Consider the following 20,466-nt stretch of genomic DNA (forward strand, 5'->3'; position numbering starts at 1 on the left):
ACTCGTCTACCCTCTATCACTCTCCTGCTCACGCATTCCCTCATCAGCACAAGCTTTCCCAGGGAGTCAGCTACAGGCACAGGGCCTGGCCTCACTGAGGGAGACAGACGAGGACCAAATGGCCGAACAGCCCCCACTGAGTGAGAGAAGAGAGAGGAGCGTGGTCCCATCAGGAACGCAAGGCCCAGGGAAGCCCTGTGGGGTCATCTGAGCCGCCACGTCCATGGGGAAGGGCATGGAGGCCCAGGAACAGCAGGAGCGTGGGAGGAGCGTTAGGAGGCAGCAGGGGTGGCCCCAGCTGGGAAAGCAGTGGCTGTGAGGACGCTGGGGGTTCTGCCCCGTGTGAAGCTCAGGCTGCCTATGGGGCCCACTCAGTGGCTCAGATCTTCGATATCGCAACAGGCAGGAGGGTGCGGTGGGCACAGAAAGGCTGCTGGTGCCTCCCTAGCCTCCCCAAGAGCCGGCTATGAACCCGCGTTTGGCCAGGTCTGTATGGGGTGGGGAGAACTCCACGGCTCCCAGGCTCAAGACGCCACTCTGTGCTGTCCATGTACAGTCCCCAGGGCCTGCCCACACGATGGCCTCCCAGGGGGCTGAGAGCACACACAGCATAGGGGGGTCCCGGACACTCAGCAGGGGCACAGACACTTGCGGGGCGCGTTCATAGACGCTGGTGGGGTGGGTTCATAGACGCTCGCGAAGTGGGATCATAGACGCTCGGCCTGCGCGCGGCGGAGCACCTGCCCCAAGACGTTGCGGTCCCTGCGTCACCTCTTCCCCACCTGTCCCCTTCCAAGTCTCCCACCACAGCAAGTGCCGGCTCTCAACAGCCTCCCCACGCCCGGAAAGCTCCAGAGCTGCAGGTGGTTCCGCACGGATGGGACCTGCTTCTCACTCCTGCACAGCTGAACCTCCAGGCCTGGCTGGGCGACCTCCACACAGCTCCCGGGAAAGCCCCCGTCTTCCGAGGAGAAGCTCTTCGCTCTCCTCCCACCACACGCGCCCCCCCGACCCCCGCAGGCCCTCAGCCCATCCGGTCCAGCCCAGGGCTTGACTGCGCCCGAGAGTCAGGTCAGAGACCTACGCAGTGGCTTCCACATGGGCCCCGACCACAGCGTCCACATCCGCCCCGAACCTCGGAATGCCAGGCCCGGCGGAAACAGGCCGGTGCTAACTCCATGAGTCAGGACGAAGGCGCCGGGGAAGGCTGGCCCTAACCAGTGGCTGGTGTTCTTGGAAGAAGGAGAAACAGGCCGGGGAAAGTGGCCCACACCTGTCATCCCAGCATGTGGGAGACCAAGGCGGGAGGATCGCTTGAGCCCAGGAGTTTGAGACCAGCCTGGACAACATAGTGAGACCCCATCTCTACAAAAACATTGAAAATTAGCCAGGCATCGTGGTGAGCAACTGCAATCCTAGCGACTCAGGAGGCTGAGGCAGGAGGACTGCTTAAGCCCAGGAGGTCAAGGCTTCAGAGAGCCAGGACTGCGCCACTGCACTCCAGCCTGGGTGACAGAACAAGACCCTGTCTCAAAAAAAAAAAAAAAAAAAAAAAAAAAAGGCCGGGCTTTGTGGCTCATGCCTGTAATCCCAGCACTTTGGGAGGCCGAGATGGGCGGATCACGAGGTCAGGAGATCGAGACCATCCTGGCTAACATGGTGAAACCCCGTCTCTACTAAAAATACAAAAAATTAGCCGGCCTGGTGGCGGGCGCCTGTAGTCCCAGCTACTGGGGAGGCTGAGGAAGGAGAATGGTGTGAACCCAGGAGGCGGAGCTTGCAGTGTGCCGAGATTGCACCACTGCACTCCAGCCTGGGCAACAGAGAAAGACTCTGTCTCAAAAAAAAAAAAAAAAAAAAAAAAGGCCGGGTGCAGTGGCTCACGCCTGTAATCCCACCACTTTGGGAGGCCAAGGCAGGCAAATCACCTGGGGTCAGGAGTTGGGAGACCAGCCTGGCCAACATGGTGAAACCCCGTCTCTACTAAAAATACAAAAATTAGCTGGGCGTGGTGGTGGGCGCCTGTAATCCCAGCTACTCAGGAGGCTGAGGCAGGAGAATCGCTTGAACCTGGGAGGCGGAGGTTGCAGTGAGCCAAGATCACGCCATTGCACTCCTGCTTGGGTGACAGAGCAAGACTAAAGACTCCATCTCAAAAAAAAAAAACAAAAGAAAAAAGAAACAGAGTGGGCGGCCGCATGAAGCAGGGACTGGAGCGATGCGGCCACAGGCCAAGGACGTCTGGAGTCCCCAGAAGCTGGGTGGGGCAGAAGGATCCTCCCTTGAGCCTCCAGAGGGAGGGCCGCCCTGGGACGCCTTGATCCACGGTCCTGGGCTCCGGGACTGGCAGAGGATGAACCCACTGAGTTTGACCTCCCAGTGTGTGGGCATTGGGACTGCCGCCCGCCCGTCTGCCCTCCTGGCCGCGTCCTCAGGGGCCCAGGCCTCAGGGCCCTGCGCCACCATCACCCACAGCTGGTGCCCCAGGACAAACGCTCCCCTCCCACACGATGTTCCAGAAATAGAGTACCTGTGCGTGGGACTTCTCTTTCTTGATTTAAAAATGTATCTTGGTCTCCTGTGGGGAAAACCTTTGAGGAGGGTTCAAAAGCAGAAAGCAGGAGGCACTCAAGTGGGCCCGGCGTGGGCCGTCCATGCAGTTTGGAATCAGGGAGCACCTCTGACATGGGCGGGTCCCCAGGCAGCTCTGCCGGTCCCCAAGGCAGGGGCTCCTCCAACACCGAGCCCCTCCCTGGAGACACCCGCATGGGCCTTCAGGATTCGACCCCTGGGCACCGCTACTGCCTCCTCTGCCCATCGTGAGTCCCCAGCCCCACTCCCGGCCGTTCCCCCCTTCATGTATCTGTAACCCCTTCCCCTTCCAAACAAATCGAGAACACACGGCCACATAAAAACACATCCACAATTGCTCACAGCAGCATGATTCCCAACTCCGAACGGGGGAAACAACCAGTGTCCATTGACAGACACGGTGCGACCACCCACGCACCGGAACACGACCCAGCCACAAACAGGAACGAGGCTCTGATGCAGGACCCGGTGCAGATGCGCCTTGAAGACGTCGCGCTCTATGACAGACGCCAGGCACAGAAGGACAAATCCTGTGTGATCCACTCCTAGGAGGTCCCCAGAGTCCTCAGATTCAGAGACAGAAAGGATGGGGGACGGGCACAGTGGCTCACGCCTGTCATCACAGCACTTTGGGAGGCTGAGGCGGGCGGCTCACCTAAGATCAGGAGTTCGAGACCAGCCTGGCCAACATGGTGAAACCCTGTCTCTATGAAAAATACAAAAATCAGCCAGGTGTGGTGGTGGACACCTGTAGTCCCAGCTACTCAGGAGGCTGAGGCAGGAGAATCACTTAGAACCCAGGAGGCACCGGGCACGGTGGCTCACACCTGTAATCCCAGCACTTTGGGGGGCCGAGGCAGTGGATCACGAGGTCAGGAGATCAAGACCATCCTGGCTAACACGGTGAAACCCCGTCTCTACTAAAAATACAAAATATTAGCCGGGCGTGGTGGCACCTGTAATCCCAGATACTCAGGAGGCTGAGGCAGGAGAATTGCTTGAACCCTGGAGGCGGAGGTCGCAGTGAGCTGAGATCGTACCACTGCACTGCAGCCTGGGCTACAAGCCTGAGACTCCATCTCAAAAAGAAAAGAAAACAGGTTAAAGACCGAAAGAATTGTGTGGTGCACAAAGGGCCAATGATTCCGTGATGTAATCTACGCAATGCAACGTCCATGAAGGGCCTTAAACCACAGGGCTGAGCCTCCAAGCTGGTGACTTTGTCCACGTGCCACGAGGGTGGCCGTCCCGAGCCCACAGGACACAGGTGCAGGTGCTCCGATACCCTCTGGACATGTGAACCTCTTCATCTGGCTGCAAGATGTCCTTGCTGTTTTTCTGTTTTGAGATGGAGTCTCGCTCTGCCGCCCAGGCTGGAGTGCAGTGGCACAATCTTGGCTCACTGCAACCTCCGCCTCCCGAGTTCCAGTGAGCCTCCTGCTTCAGCCTCCCGAGTAGCTGGGATTACAGACATAGCACCACCATGCGTGGCTAATTTGTGTATTTTTTTAGTAGAGATGGGGTTTCACCATGTTGGCCAGGGTGGTCTCGAACTCCTGACGTCAGATGATCCGCCCGCCTCCGTCTCCCAAAGTGCTAGGATTGCAGGTGTGAGCCCCCACGCCTGGAAGACATGTCCTTTATTAAATCTTAATTTTTATTTCATTTTTATTTTTAGTTTATACAGGTGTGGTCTCAATCTGTCACCCAGGCTGGAGTGCAGTGGCACGATCATAGCTCACTGCAGCCTCAACCTCCTGGACTCAAGCAATTCTCCCACCTCAGCCTCCCGGTAGCTGGGAACACACACACAAGCCACAATGCCCAGCTAACTGTTAAATGTTTTGTACAGACGGGGTCTCGCTATGTTGCCCAGGCTGGTCTCAAACCCCTGGGCTCAAGCGATCCTCCCAGTTCAGCTGCCCAAAGCGCTGTGATTACAGGCAGACTGATAACTGTATTTCTCAAAGTTCTGTGAGCTGTTATGGCTAATTATCAAGCTCAAGGACGGAGATGTGGGACTCCTGATTTTAGTCAGAGAGAAGTGTGGGTCACCTGGGGACTCGCCCCTGCAACAGGCATCTGATGTGGGTGGCACGGGGCTCAGCTGACCACCTGTGGGGTCTGTGCTCACTCTGGATGGTGGGTGTGAGGGTTGAGTTAAATTGTAGGATGCCGCCGGGCACAGGGGCTCATGCCTGTAATCCCAGCACTTTGGGAGGCCGAGGCGGGTGGATCACGAGGTCAGGAGATCGAGACCATCCTGGCTAACACGGTGAAACCCCATCTCTACTAAAAATACCAAAAAAAAAATACAAAAAATTAGCCGGGCGTGGTGGCGGGCGCCTGTAGTCCCAGCTACTCGGGAGGCTGAGGCAGGAGAATGGTGTGAACCCAGGAGGCGGAGCTTGCAGTGAGCCGAGATTGCGCCACTGCACTCCAGTCTGGGCGACAGAGCAAGACTCCGTCTCAAAAAAAAAAAAAAGAAAAAAAAATTGTAGTATGCCCAGTTTGTATCTACAAGATGAGGAATCACTTGCTGTGGAAAACCCACACACAGTGCCAGAACTCCTATGAGGAGTAAAAACAGATTTTCCTTTATATCCAAACAGAAACCATGAGAGCTGGAGTGGCTACGTCAACATCAAAAGAAAGACGCCACTTTGGGAGGCCAAGGCAGGAGGATCGTTTTAGCCCAAGAGCTGAAGATCAGCCTGAGCAATGTAGCAAGACTCCGCCTTGCCTGTTTTTCTACGAAAAGTTTAAAAATTAGCCGCACACAGGCTGGGTGCAGTGGCTCACCCCTGTAATCCCAGCACTTTGGGAGGCCGAGGCAGGCAGATCACAAGGTCGGGAGTTCAAGACCAGCCTGGCCAAAATGGTAAAACCCCGTCTCTGCTAAAAAAAAGTACAAAAATTAGCCAGGCATGGTGGTGTGCACCTGTAATCCCAGCTACTCGGGAGGCTGAGGCAAGAGACTTGCTTGAACCCAGGAGGTGGAGGTCGCAGTGAGCCAAGATTGCATCATTGCACTCGAGCCTGGGCGACAGGGCAAGACTCCGTCTCAAACAAACAAAAAAGGCCCAGGTGCGGTGGCTCACGCCTGTAATCCCAGCACTATGGGAGGCCAAGGCAGGTGATCACATGAGGTTGGGAGTTCAAGACCAGCCTGACCAACACGGAGAACTCCCGTCTCTACTAAAAATACAAAATTAGCCGGGTGTGGTGATGCATGCCTGTAATCCCAGCTACTCGGGAGGCTGAGGCAGGAGAAGAATCGCTTGAACCCGGGAGGCGGAGGTTGTGGTGAGCTGAGATCACGCCATTGCACTCCAGCCTGGGCAACAAAAACGAAACTCCATCAAAGAAAAAAAAAAAAAAAGAAAGAGAAAGAAAAGAAAAAAGAAAAGAAAAAGGAATCTCTGGACCCCAAAATCACTACTCCAAAGGGAAAAATCAAGCTGGAACCGCTTAGGGCAAACCAGCCTTCTGTTCTATTCCTTAAAAAGACAGCTACCAAGATAAAAAAGCTACATACCTCCCTCCCAATCTGTCCACATGGAAATTCCTTGCAGACAAAGGACAGAGAGAACTCAGCCATCCCTCTGCTCACCGAGACAAATGTGTATCTGATTGCTGCCTTTGGAAAGGCTCATCAGAAACTCAATGCAATGGTCTGTTTCTTACCTATGACCTGGAAGCCCCTCCCAGCTAAGAGTTTCCCCCCTTTCTGGACTGAACCAATGTTCATTTTACATATATTGATTGATGTCTCATGTCCCCCTAACACGTATAAAACCAACCTGTGCCCCGCCCACCTTGGGAACATACCGTCAGGACCTCCTGAGGCTGTGTCACAGGCACACGTCCTTAATGTTGGCAGAATAAACTTTTTTTTTTTTTTTTGAGATGGAGTTTCACTCGTGTTGCCTAGGCTGGAGTGCAATGGCATGATCTCAGCTCACCACAAAATCACAAAATCTGCCTCCCGGGTGCAAGCAATTCTCCTGCCTCAGCCTCCCGAGTAGCTGGGATTACAGGCATGCATCACCACGCCCAGCTAATTTTGCATTTTTAGTAGAGATGGGGTTTCTCCATGTTGTTCAGGCTGGTCTCCAACTCCCGACCTCAGGTGATCCGCCCACCTCGGCCTCCCGAAGTGCTGGGATTACAGGCGTGAGCCACCGCCCCCGGCCAGGCAAAATAAACTTTCTAAATTGACTGAGACCTGTCTCAGATATTCAGGGTTCACATAACAAACCTTCATATATACCCCCTGAGTCGAAAATAAAATCAGGCCAGGAGCAGTGGCTCATGCCTGTAATCCCAGGACTTCAGGAGGCCGGGGCAGGAGGATCACTTGAGCCCAGGAGTTTGAGACCAGCCTCGGCAACATAGAAAGACCCCATCTCTACAAAAAAAAAATTATTATTTTTTTTTAGATGGAGTCTTGCTCTGTCACCCAGGCTGGAGTGCAGTGGTGCCATCTCGGTTCACTGCAACCCGTCTCCCAAGTTCAAGTGATTCTCCTCCCTCAGCCTCCCAAGTAGCTGGGACTACAGGCGCCCACCACCACGCCTGGCTAATTTTTTTGTATTTTTAGTAGAGATGGGGTTTCACCGTGTTAGTCAGGATGGTCTCTATCTCCTGACCTCGTGATCTGCCTGTCTCGGCCTCCCAAAGTGCTGGGATTACAGGCGTGAGCCACCGCGCCCGGCCAGGAATTCTTTTGACTGCCAAATTCCATGGAATCTGTGAAGCGCGGTTTGTTTCTGCACTCACTGGCTGGTCTGCGGGTTTTCCGGTTTTGAGGTACTGTGAATCATGCTGCTCTGGGCATTCACGCACGAGGCTGTGTGAGGACATAGATTCTCCTTCTCCTGGATAAATGCCTCGGAGTGGAATGACCCTGACATTTAACATTTTCTTTTTTGAGGCAGGGTCTCACTCTGTCACCCAGGCTGGAGTGCAGTGCTATGATCACAGCTCACTGCAGCCTTGACTTCCTGGGCTCAAGTGATCCTCTCACCTCAGCCTCCTGAGTATCCAGGACTAGGGCATGCACCACCATGCCTGGCTAGTTTTTAAAATTATTTTTTAGCCAGGCGCAGTGGCTCATGCCTGTCATCCCAGCACTTTGGGAGGCCGAGGCGGGTGGATCACCTGAGGTCAGGAGTTCGAGACCAGCCTGACCAATAGGATGAAACCCCGTCTCTCCTAAAAATACAAAACTTAGTCAGGTGCAGTGGCCGGAGCCTGTAATCCCAGCTACTCGGGAGGCTGAGACAGGAGAATTGCTTGAACCCGGGAGGCAGAGGTTGCAGTGAACCAAGATCACACCATCGCACTCCAGCCTGGGAACAAGAGCAAAACTCCGTCTCAAAAAATAAAAAATAAAAATTATTTTTTAGCCAAAGCAGTGGCTCACACCTGTAATCCCAGTGCTTTGGGAGGCCAAGTTGGGAGGATCACCTGAACCCACAAGTTCAAGACCAGCCTGAGCAACACAGCAGACCCCATCTCTACTAAACAGAAAAAAATCAGCCGAGCATAGTGGTGCATGTCTATAGTCCCAGCTACTTGGGAGGCTAAGGTGGGAGGACCGTTTGAGCCCAGAAGCTGGAGGCTGCAGTGAGCTATGATCGAGCCACTGAACTCCAGTGTGGGTGACAGAGTGAGACCCTGTCTCTAAAAAAAAAAAAAATTTTAATTTTTAAAAAGTCTAAGAGTCCAAGGGGTCAATACTAGCCACACATGGCTATTTAAATCTATATCCAAATTCAGCTGAATTCAACATTCAACTCCTCGGTCACACTGTCCACATCTGTAGTCCGTAGTGGCACATGAGTGCCTAGTATTGGACAGCACAGATCCAAACCATCCCGGTTACTACAGGATACTCTACTGCAGAGCACAAGACCACAGAAAAACTGTTAAACCTAATAAGGCTTCAGGAAGAAACAGTTCAAACCAGATAAAAGTAAATATGCCAGCTACTCGGGAGGCTGAGGCAGGAGAATCACTTGAACCCAGGAAGCGGAGCTTGCAGTGAGCTGACACTGTGCCACTGCACTCCAGCCTGGGCAACAGAGCGAGACTCCGTCTCAAAAAAAAAAAAAAAAAGAAAAATCACCCAACTTTATGTCCTTAGAAAGAACAATCTCCTTAGTAAATTCCTTTATCACTTGACGAACTGATTCTCAAGATCATCAGGCACCGTTAGCCCAGGGCTGGCAAACTATGGCCCTTAGAGTGAATCTGGCCCACCACTTGTTTTTGTGAATTAAGTTTTTTTTTTTTCTGAGACAGAGTTTCACTCTTGTTGACCAGGCTGGCCTGCACTGGCACTACCTCAGCTCACTGCAACCTCCTCCTCCCAGATTCAAGCGATTCTCCTGCCTCAGCCTCCTAAGTAGCTGGGATTACAGGTGCTCACCACCATGCCCAGCTAATTTTTTTATTTTTTATTTTTTTGAGACGGTCTCACTCTAACGCCCAGGCTGGAGTGCAGTGACGCGATCTCGGCTCGCTGCAACCTCTGCTGCCCAGGTTCAAGCAATTCTCCTGCCTCAGCCTCCCAAGCAGCTGGGATTACAGGCGCCCGCCACCACGCCCGGCTAATTTTTGTATATTTAGTAGAGATGGGGTTTCACCATCTTGGCCAGGCTGGTCTCGAACTCCTGACCTCATGATCCACCTGCCTCGGCCTCCCAAAGTGCTGGGATTACAGGCGTAAGCCACTGCGCCCGGCCACTTTTTGTATTTTTAGTAGAGACGGAGTATCACCATGTTGGCCAGGCTGGTCTTGAATTCCTGACCTGAGGTGATACTCCTGCCTCGGCCTCCCAAAGTGCCAGGATTACAGGTGTAAGCCACCGCACCCGGCCAATAAAGTTTTATTAGAACACAGCTATTCTTGCTCAGTTACATGTTGTTGATTTATGGCTTTTTGTGCTGCTACGGCAGAATTAAGTAGCTGCAACTGAGACAGTATGGCCTGCCAAAAATATTTACTATCTGACCCTTCACGTGAATTTGCTGGCACCTGTGTCTTTTATCTGTTTTGGTTTTGTTTTACACACAGGCAAGGTCTCACTATGTTGCCCACACTGCTACCAAACTCTTGGCTTCAAAAGATCTTCCCGCCTTAGGCCAGGGGCGGTAGCTCACGCCTGTAATCCCAGTACTTTGGGAGGCCGGGGATAGCCTGAGGTCAGGAGTTCGAGACCAGCCCGGCCAAAACGGCGAAACCCCGTCTCTAAAAATACAAAAATTAGCCGGGTGTGGTGGTGCACACCTGTAATCCCAGCTACTCGGGAGGCTGAGGCAAGAGAACTGCCGGGAACCCAGGAGGCAGAGCTTCGCAGTGAGCCAAGATCATGCCACTGCACTTCAGCCGGGGCAACAGAGTGAGACTCTGTCTCAAAAAATAATAATAATAAAATAAAACACAGAATATAAGTTCCATAAGGAAGGAGATGTTTTTCTGTCATATTCACCTCCTGTAGCCAGGATTGTATTTCAGTGAGTATCTGTAGGGTGGACAGATGGGTGGATGTGGGTGAGTGATTCTAGAAGAGTAAATGTGTCAGACCAGCTGAGAAAGTCTTTTTTTTTTTTGAGGCAGAATTTTACTCTTTTTGCCCAGGCTGGAGTGCAGCAGCACGATCTCAGCTCACTGCAACCTCCACCTCCCAGGTTCAAGCAATTCTCCTGCCTCAACCTCCCGAGTAGCTGGGATTACAGGCAGCTGCCACCATGCCTGGCTAACTTTGTATTTTTAGTAGAGACAAGGTTTCACTATGTTTGCCAGGCTGCTCTCAAACTCCTGACCTCAGGTGATCCCCCTGCCTCAGCCTCCCAAAGTGCTGGGATTACAGGGGTGAGCCACTGCACCCACTCTTTTTTTTTTTTTTAGGTGGAGTCTCGCTGTGTTGCCCAAGCTGGAGCGCAGTTGTGTGATCTCAGATCACCACAAACTCTGCCACCCAGGTTTAAGCGATTCTCCTGCCTCAGCCTCTCAAGCAGCAGGTGCAAGCCACCATGTCTGGGTAATTTTTGTATTTTTAATACAGACAGAGTTTCACTATATTGGCCAAGTTGATCTCGAACTCCTGATCTCAGGTGATCTGCCCGCCTCGGCCTCCCAAAATGCTGGGATTACAGGCGTGAGCCACTGTGCCCGGCTTTTTTGTTTGTTTGTTTGTTTTTTTAAGAGACAGAGTCTCACTCTATCGCCCAGGATGGAGTGCAGTGGTAGGATCATGGCTCACTGCAGCGGCAACCTCCCAGGCTCAGGCGATCCTCCTACCCGAGCCTCCTGAGTAGCAGGGACCACAGGCACACACCACCATGTCCAAGTAATGAGGTCTCGCTATATTGGCCAGACTGGTCTCGAACTCCTGGGGTCAAGTGATCCTCCCACCTCAGCCTCCCAAAGTGCTGGGATTACAGATGTGAGCCACTGCACTCAGCCTGAAAAGTCTTCACAAAGAATAAAGTTGGGAAGAATTTGGTGAGCAGTTCTCAAAACATACCACAAAGCAGCAATCATCAAACAATGTGTTATGGGAACAAGGACTCACAAAGCAGTCAATGAAATGTGAGACCCCAGAACACACTGTTCTTTTTTTTTTTTTTTCCAAGACAGAGTCTCGCTTTGTCACCCAGGCTGAAGTGCAGTGGCACAATCCTGGCTCACTGCAACCTCCGCCTCCCAGGTTCAAACGATTATCCTGCCTCAGCCTCCCCAGTAGCTGGGGTTACAGGCACGCGCCACCACGCCCGGCTAATTTTTGTGGGTTTTTTTTTTTCTTCTTTTTTGAGGTGGAGTCTCAGTCTGTCACCCAGGTTGGAGTGTGGTGGCGTGATATCGGCTCACTGCAACCTCCGCCTCCCAGGTTCAAGCAATTCTCCTGCCTCAGCCTCCCGAGTAGCTGGGATTACAGGTGCCCACCGCCACACCAGGCTAATTTTTTGTATTTTTAGTAGAGACGGGGTTTCACCATGTTGTCCAGGCTGGTCTCAAATTCCTGACCTCGTGATCCGCCTGACTCGGCCTCCCAAAGTGCTGGGATTACAGGCGTGAGCCACCACACCCAGCCAGATTGTTCTACTTCTAGACCTCGCTACAATGCTGACAGTTCCATGATAGAGTGAATAAAGATACGTTAGGCTGGGCGCGGTGGCTCACACCTGGAATCCCAGCACTTTGGGAGGCCGAGGTGGGTGGATCACCTGAGCTCAGGAGTTCACCATCGCCCTGGGCAACATGACGGAAATACCGTCTCTACTAAAAATACAAAAATTAGCTGGGCGTGGTGGCGCACACCTGTAATCCCAGCTACTCAGAAGGCTGAGACAGGAGAATTGCTTGAGCCAGGGAGCTGAAGGCTGCAGCGTGCAGAGAGCACGCCACTGTACCCCAGCCTGGGCAATAGAGCAAGATTCTGTCTCAAAAAAACAAAAAAGGAGGGGAGGCCAGGTGCAGTGGCTCACGCCTGTAATCCCAGCACTTTGGGAGGCCGAGGTGGGCGGATCACCTGAGGTCAGGAGTTTGAGACTAGCCTGGCTAACACGGTGAAACCCCATCTCTACTAAAAAATACAAACAATTAGCCAGGTGTGGTGGCGGGCACCTGTAGTCCCAGCTACTCGGGAGGCTGAGGCAGGAGAATGGCGTGAACCTGGGAGGCGGAGCTTGCAGTGAGCCAAGATCGCGCCACTGGACTCCAGCCTGGGCAACAGAGCGAGACTCCGTCTCAAAAAAAAAAAAAAAAGGTATTTTAGATACTAAGTTCATGGGACCAGCCAATGTGCACATCTACAAAAGTGCAACCCTGGAGATCTTCAGTTCTCCCTTCAAGCCCCATGAGAGAATCAGATGTTTAATTCCCACAGATCATTCAATGCACAATCACTGCGTGCCTACTGTGTGCCAGGCTCCAGCGCGCTGAGATGGACAGGTGCCCATCCAGGACGGGGGAACAGCCCAGAAGCCGCGTGCAACCCCTGGCCTCCTCCCCAGCACAAACGCCGACCCCTGCGCGACGGTCCAGACACTGGGGCCACCACCAAGGCCTGCTCCCAGCCTCCTCTCTGCCATGTCTCAGCTCACCCTGCACCCCCGCCAGGGACCAGGCCCAAGCCCAGGCCACTTGCTCTCCTCACAGCTGGCAAGGCCCGGCCCCTCTCTGCTCATCGGTGGACTCGACTTTATCCCAGGACCCCCAGTTCGTCCCGACATCCCCCCACCTTTTTTTTTTTTTTTTTGAGACGGAGTCTCGCCCTGTCACCCAGGCTGGAGTGCAGTGGCGCAATCTTGGCTCACTGCAATTTCTGCCTTCCGGATTCAAGCCATCCTCCTGCCTCAGCCTCTGAGTAGCTGGGATTACAGGTGCGTGCCACCGCGCCCAGCTTATTTGTGTATTTTTAGTAGAGACGGGGTTTTGCCACGATGGCCAGGCTGGTCTCGAACCCCTGACCTCAGATGTCTGCCCATCTCGGCCTCCCGAAGTGCTGGGATGATAGGCGTGAGCCACTGCGCCTGGCCTCAGCTGCTGTTTTCTCTCTGCTGTGTGGCCTGCGGCTGTCAGCAACACATCGGGTCCGTTTGTTCCCACAGCCCCAGGACAGACGTGTCTGAGCGACCTTGTTTCAATCATGGAAACTGAGGCACAAAGCACTTGGGACACACTGCTCTGCGGACCTCTCAGCCCCAGGTCCCGCCAACACATCCAAGCCAGTACTTGTCCCTCCTGAGCCTGTCCTGGCTTGTGATGCTCCAGCCAGAAGTCTGGGGACCCCCACCACAGCCCCCCACGCCCTCACCTGCCAAGCTGCCTCCTCTCCTGGCCACAGGAACTCGCTTCCTCCAAAGAGGACCTGCATCCTCTACCCCTCACTTCTGCCGTCCCCACCAAGCCCCCCGCTGTCTCCTGCCTGGAGTCTGCAGCTGCTACTCCCCAGCCTCGCTCCTGGGCCCGTCCACGGCGCGTTCCACCCTCAATGCGGATCTGGTCACGCTAGGCCACGGGGCCTCCCTCACTCCTCCTGCTCCGGCCTTGCCATGGCTCCCACCTGCCCAGCCCCTCTGGGCTCTGGGCCTTCCATCCCTGAGCCTGGGGCACTGCACTCTCCATCAACATCACTTGCTCAGGGGGTCGTTCTGGACCAGGTCAGTGCCCCCTCTCCATTTTCAGCCCTCCTGAAATGCTAAGGAAACACAGATGACCTTTGAACAAAGCAGGCTTGAACTGCACGGGTCCACTCATATGTGAATTTTTTCAATAAAGGTTGCCCCGACGGTGCCGGCCTCTCCTGCCTCCTCTTCCACCTCTGCCACCCCAGAGACAGACCCACCCTCCTGCTCCTGCTCCTCAGCCCTCAATATGAACACAAGGACACAGGCCTTCATCATGGCCACCTCCACTGTGTGAACAGCAAACAGGATTTCTCCTTTTATTTTTTTTCCCTTTTTTTTTTTTTGAGACAGAGTCTTGCTCTGTCGCCCAGGCTGGAGTGCAGTGGCGCAACCTCGGCTCACTGCAACCTCTGCCTCCCGGGTTCAAGTGATTCTCCTGCCTCAGCCTCCCAAGTAGCTGGGACTACAGTTGTGCACCACCACACCCGGCTAATTTTTTGTATTTTTAGTAGAGACGGTGTTTCACCACGTTGGCCAGGATGGTCTCAAACTCCTGACCTCATGATTCGCCCGCCTCAGCCTCCCAAAGTGCTGGGATTACAGGCGTGAGCCACCGCGCCCAGCCTGTCCTTTATTTTTTTTGAGATGGAGTGTCACTGTGTCGCCTGGGCTGGAGTGCAATGGCGCAATCTTGGTTCCCTGCAACCTCCACCTCCTGGGTTCACGAGATTCTCCTGTCTCAGCCTCCTGAGTAGCTGGGATTACAGGCGTGCGCCACCACGCCCGGCTAATTTTTATTTTTGTAGAGACAGGGTTTCACCGTGTTGACCAGGCTGGTCTCGATCTCCTGACCTCGTGATCTGCCCGCCTCGGCCTCCCCAAGTGCTGGGATTCCAGGCGTGCGCCCCCGCACCCGGCCCCTTAGACTTTTCTGAATGTATTTTCTGGTCTCCAGCCTCTGTTATTGTGAGAACAGGAAGCGGGTGTGCATTGACCAAGTGTCCTCACAAGGCCTCCGGTCAGCGAGAAGCCATTCCTAGTTAAGTTCGTGGGAGTCAAAAGTTGTACTCAGATTTGAGCTGAGTGGGGGTCCACGCCCCTAACCCCGCATGTCGAGGGTCCGCTGTCCCAGGCCCGCCCACCTTACCTTGCTGCTATCTCCCGCTGGGCCTCATTGCCCTCTCCTGAGCCCCCCGGGGGCAGACCCCTCACCTACTTTTCTCCAAGGGGTCCTTGTCCTGCCTCCATCTTCCCCACTTTGCAACCGAGCCAGCGGTCCCTCAAGGGCAATCGCATACATGTCCCAAGGTCAGCCGGTGCCCGGGGCGCCCCACCTGCCCCCTCAAACAGAAAGCCTGGGATCCTCCAGCTGCACCTGCTGCTGGGTGAGTTCCAGCTGCATCCAACCTACCCCCTCCCCAAAGAGCACGAAGACCACCCAGGTGGAGGGAGCAAACCCACCGCCCCTCACTCCAAGCTAGGAGAGGCCCAGCAGCTAAAGATGACAGAGACAGGGACGGCGACAGGGACGGCACAAGCCGCAGGAGGCCCCGGAACCCTCCAGGGGCAGGAACCTCTGCTAAGTACCGCCCAGGGCAGGACCCCACCAAAGGAGACCCAGCTGCCCATAAACACCCAGGAAGAAGCCAGAACACGTTAACAAAAGCACCCGAAGGTCAGAAGGGAGGGCAGGACCCTCTCCTTCCAGTCCCCGCAGCAAGAAAACCCAGCCCCTGCCCCCCGACCAATGAGGGGCAGGGTAAGAGGGACCGGGGAGTGGAGGGAACCTGGGGCCTGGGGCCAGTACCCCGCACACTGGCAAAGACAGATACTGGGCCAAACCCGCTTCTTTCCCAGAAAGGAGGGCTGGGGGCTGGGGAGGGAGGGACCCCGGAGCTGGGGGTCTCTGGGTTGGAAGGGCCCGGAGATGGGAGTCTGGGCGGGGGTCTAGGGTGGTGGCCTGGTGGCAGGGGATCATAGGATGGGGTGCAGGGGGTAGCAGGGCCCAGGGGAGACAGCATCCTGCAGAGTCCAGGGTCCAGAGCCTGGCAGTGGCGGAGCTGGAGGTGGGTGGTCACTGAAGTGGGAGGTGGCAGAGCCCAGGGGTCTCTGGCTGAGGTGGGGGTCCGGGGCTGGAGGGGCTGTGGATGGTAGTCTATGATCTGGACTGCAGGGCGGGCAGGGGGTATCCCTGGTGGGGAGCGGCATGGTTTGAAGGTCTCTGATCCAGATCATGTGCTGAGCCTGGGGGTCTCCGGTGGGGGTCAGTGGGTCTGGAGGCAGCGGTGAGGACGCAGGGAGCAAGGCCTAGGGGTCTTGGGGCACAGGGGTGCGGGTGGGAGTGGCAGGGTCCCTGGATGGTGGGGGAAGAGGGAGGGGTCTTGCGGGTCATGGGTGGGGATGGAGGAAATAGCAGGACCCATGGAGGGAGGAGTCCTGGAGTTCAGGAGTCATAGGTTGGGGGTTACGGACTGAGGTGGTGAGGACTGGGGACAGGGGGTCTCAGGTGAGAGTGGAGTCGTCTCACCATCCTGGGATGCAGGAGTGACACACTTGAGTGTAGTGGGATCCCAGGGGGCCCCGGGAGTAGAGAGTGGAAGGGCAGTGGGCAGGGGTGAAGGACCTGGGGAAGGAGGGGTCCTGGAGAGTCCCTGGGTACAGGGATGGAGGGGTCACCAGTAGGGGTCCCAGGGGGAGAGGGGCGGCAGGCAAGGGTGCAGGGCCTGGGGATGGAGGGGTCCTGAGGGTCCCCGGGTGTAGGGACGGAGGAGTGTGGCATGTGGGGTCATGGGTCCTAGAAACAGTGGGTTGGGGTCCTGGGAATGGAGGAGCAGATGGGGGTACACGTCCCAGGGTTGGAGGGTCACAGGAGTCCCAGGGGTGGTGAGTAGGGGTGCAGGGCCAGGGCATGGAGGGGACCCGGGGATGCAGGCCAGGTGGGGTCCAGGGGTGGAGGGTCCTGGGGATGGAAGAATGGAGGGTCCTAGGGTGCAGGCGGGGGGTGGAGGGCCCTGAGGATGGGGTATTCAGGGTTCGGGGGTGCGGGCTGGGTGGGGTTTGAGGATGGAGGGGCCCAGGCGCTCCAAGTGCAGGCCGAGTTGGAGGGTCCCAGGAACAGAGGGTACCGGAGTGCAGGCTGGGTGGGTCCAGGGACGGAGGAGAGCAGGGGTCCCAGGGGTACAGGGCCTGGGATCCCGGGGAACAGGCTGGGGGCGCAAGCCAGGGGTGGAGGATCCAGGGGGGCCTGGGGATGGAGGGGTGCAGAGGCCCAGAGTGCAGGCCTGGTGGGGTCTGGGGACACAGAGGTGCAGAGGCAGGGACAGAGGGGTGCAGAGCCCAGGGAACTGGGTGGAGTCTAGGGATGGAGGGGTGCAGGCCCCGGGGTGCAGGCCGAGTTGGGTTCGGAGCCTGAGGATGCAGGGGTGCAGGGGTCCCGGGGACAGAGGGGTGCAGGGCTCAGGGATGGAGGGGTGCAGGAGTCCTGGGGCCGAAGGGGTGCGGGGGTCTCGGGGACAGAGGGGTGCAGGGCCTCAGGTGCAGGGCCCGGGCAGCAGGCTGGGTGGGTCGGGGCCCGGGCTGGCGGGGTCGGGGCGCCCACCTGTGCGCGGGGATGCGCTGCGAGCTGAGCCCCTTGCCCACCAGGAAGTGCACGTCGCACAGCACCTCGTTGTTGAAGAGGAAGGCGAAGCGCTCCTGCACGGTGGGCTTGCTGGCCTGCCAGTTGTACGCGGCCTCGCGCTGCAGCGCCGCCGCCCCCGGGCCCGCCGCCTCCTCCGCCCGCTCCGCGCCCGCGGCCTGCGCGTCTGTCCCGGGGCCCGGCGGGGCGGGCGGCGTCGGCCCGGGGGCGGCGGCGGCGGCGGCGGCGGCGGCGGCGGCAGCGGCTGCGTTGCCGGGGGCCGGGGTGGCGGCGGCGTTGGCGCTGGGCCCGGGACTGCCCCCCGTGCCCGGGCCGACCCCGACCCCCGGCGGGCACGACGCACGCCCGCCGCTCCCACCCGCCGCCATTTTGTGGCTGCGGCGCGGGCGGGGGATGGGAGGAGGGAGGGAGGGAGGGGAGGAGGGAAGGAGGGGAGGGGAAAGAAGGAGAGTAGGGGGAGGAGGGGGAGGAGGGAGGGGAGGGGAAAAGAGGAGGGAGGGGAAAGGAGGGGAGGAGGGAGGGGAGGAGAGGGAGGGGAAAGGAGGGGGAAGGAGGGAGGGGAGGAGAGGGAGAGGAAAGGAGGGGAGGTGGGAGGGGAGGAGGGAGGGGAGAAGGGAGGTGAATGGGGGAGGCTGTTGCAGGGGAGGGGACGGGGAGGAGAGGGAAGAGTAGGAGGGGCCTGTAGAGGGGAGGGGCTGGTGGAAGACCTCTTGCTCCACTCCCTAAGCATCCTGACCTGAAGCCCAGACTCCAGACCGAGGTCCAGAATTTGGGGTCCAGGCACCAGGCCCCAGACTCCAGACCAGGGATCCTAAACCCTGGATCCTAAACCCTGGAGCACAGACCTCAGTCCGGGACCCCAGGCCTCAGACCTTGAATCCTAGATCCCAGACTCTGAACCCCAGACTTCAGACTCCGGATTCCAGATCCCATACCTCAGACCCGGAACCCCCAACCCAAAGACCAAGCGCAAACTCCAGACCCCAGACCCCAGACCCCAGACCCAGGTGGCGGGCCTGCTCCGTGGCGCAGGCTCCGCTGTACAGAGACATAGCCTGAGGCCGGGAAGCTGCGGATGAGCGAGCAGGATGCAGGCCACGTGCACTGACACTCAGCAGACGCCCGCACCCTCTCCAGGCCAGGTGTGGGGGGTGGTCAGTGTGGACGGAGCTGGGACTCCCCCAAAACGCTTACTACATACATAATGTCAAGGTAGACAAATGCCACAAAGATTGAGGAACCAGGTGGGGCACAGTGGCTCACACCTGTAATCCCAGCACTTCAGGAGGCCAAGGGGGGGGGGGGTGCATCACCTAAGGTCAAGAGTTGGAGACCAGCCTGGGCAACATGGCAAAACCCTGTCTCTACAAAAAATACAAAAATTAGCCAGGCGCGGTGGCTCACGTCTGTAATCCCAGCACTTTGGGAGGCCGAGGCGGGCGGATCACCAGGTCAGGAGATCGAGACCATCCTGGTGAAACCCCATCTCTACTAAAAATACGAAAATTAGCCAGGCTTGGTGGCGGGTGCCTGTAATCCCAGCTACTCAGGAGAATCACTTGAACCTGGGAGGCGGAGGTTGCAGTGAGCCGAGACCGCGCCATTGCACTCCAGCCTGAACAACAAGAACAAAACTCCGTCTCAAACAAACAAACAAACAAACAAAACAAAACAAAAAAAAACTAGGCGTGGTGGTACGCACCTGTTGTCCCAGCTACTCAGAAGGCTGAGACGGAAGCATCACTTGAGCCTGGAAGGTTGAGCTTTTGATGAGCTATGACTCCACCACTGCACTCCAGCCTGGGCAACAGAGCAAGATCCTGTCTCGAAAAAAAAAAACAAAGAAGAAAAAGAAAATAGGGTATTAAAAAAACCCAAGTGATAATGCTATTTTCAATTCTCCAGAGTGGGTGGTTGAGGTAGTTACAATTTTTTTTTCTTTTTTCTTTTTTCTTTTTAGAGTCTCCCTCTATTGCCCAGGCTGGAGTGCAGTGATGGCGATCTTGGCTCACTGCAATCTCGGCCTCCTGGTTCAAGCAATTCTCCCGCCTCAGCCTCCTGAGTAGCTGGGGTTACAGGTACCCACCACCACGCCTGGCTAAGGCTAATTTTTTTTTTTTTTTTTTTTTTGAGACAGTCTCGCTCTGTCACCCAGGCTGGAGTGCAGTAGCGCGATCTCGGCTCACTGCAAGCTGCGCCTCCCAGATTCACGCCATTCTTCTGCCTCAGCCTCCCGAGTAGCTGGAGCTACAGGCGCCTGCCACCACGCCTGGCTAATTTTATATGTGTGTGTGTGTATGTATATATGTGTGTGTGTGTGTGTATATATATATATATATTTTTTTTTTTTTTGAGACAGTCTTGCTCTGTCGCACAGGCTGGAGTGCAGTGGCGCGATCTTGGCTCACTACAACCTCCGCCTCCCGGATTCAAGCGATTCTCCTGCCTCAGCCTCCTGAGTAGCTGGGATTACATGCGCCACCCACCACGCCCGGCTAATTTTGTATTTTTAGTAGAGACGGGGTTTCTCCATGTTGGTCAGGCTGGTCTCGAACTCCCGACCTCAGGTGATCCGCCTGCCTTGGCCTCCCCAAGTGCTGGGATTACAGGCGGGAGCCATCACAGCCGGCCTCTAAATGTCAACTTTCTTATCTCTCATCTCATACATTTGCAAAGTGACATCTTTCCAGCCAAATCCTAAAGAGGACATCTGTGCAGTCCCTTCTAGATGAAGGTGCAGAACAGGCATACCTGCCATGGTGACAGAAATTAACAAAATGGTAGGTTGTCTGAGGAAAGGGTGAACTTTACGGAATGCTGAGATGTTCACGATTTTTTTTTTTTTTTTTTTTTTTTTTTGAGATGGAGTCTCGTTCTCCCACCCAGGCCAGAGTGCAGTGGTGCAATCTCGGCTCACTGTAAGCTCTGCCTTCCAGGTTCATGCCATTCTCCTGCCTCAGCCCCCCGAGTAGCTGGGACTACAGGCGCCTGCCACCATGCCCGGCTAATTTTTTTTTTTTTTTGTATTTTTAGTAGAGTCGGGGTTTCACCGTGTTAGCCAGGGTGGTCTCGATCTCCTGACCTCGTGATCCGCC

At 55.9% G+C, this 20,466-nt stretch overlaps 1 protein-coding gene across 2 annotated transcripts in view; it reads right to left on the reverse strand.

Annotated features, from left to right (window-relative positions):
- BTBD2 (BTB domain containing 2) overlaps positions 1-17,754 on the reverse strand; it is a 30,408-nt gene extending 12,654 nt beyond the window's left edge. For both annotated transcript variants that reach the window (XM_016934620.3, XM_054673476.1), the window contains exon 1: positions 17,333-17,754. In XM_016934620.3, coding sequence (XP_016790109.3) covers positions 17,333-17,739 — 407 coding nt within the window. In that variant the 5' untranslated portion in view covers positions 17,740-17,754. The remainder of the gene's footprint in view (positions 1-17,332) is intronic.
- Between the last annotated feature and the right edge of the window lie 2,712 nt (positions 17,755-20,466).

This window comes from Pan troglodytes, chromosome 20, assembly GCF_028858775.2.
Source record: "Pan troglodytes isolate AG18354 chromosome 20, NHGRI_mPanTro3-v2.0_pri, whole genome shotgun sequence".
NCBI classification, from domain to species: Eukaryota; Metazoa; Chordata; class Mammalia; order Primates; family Hominidae; genus Pan; species Pan troglodytes.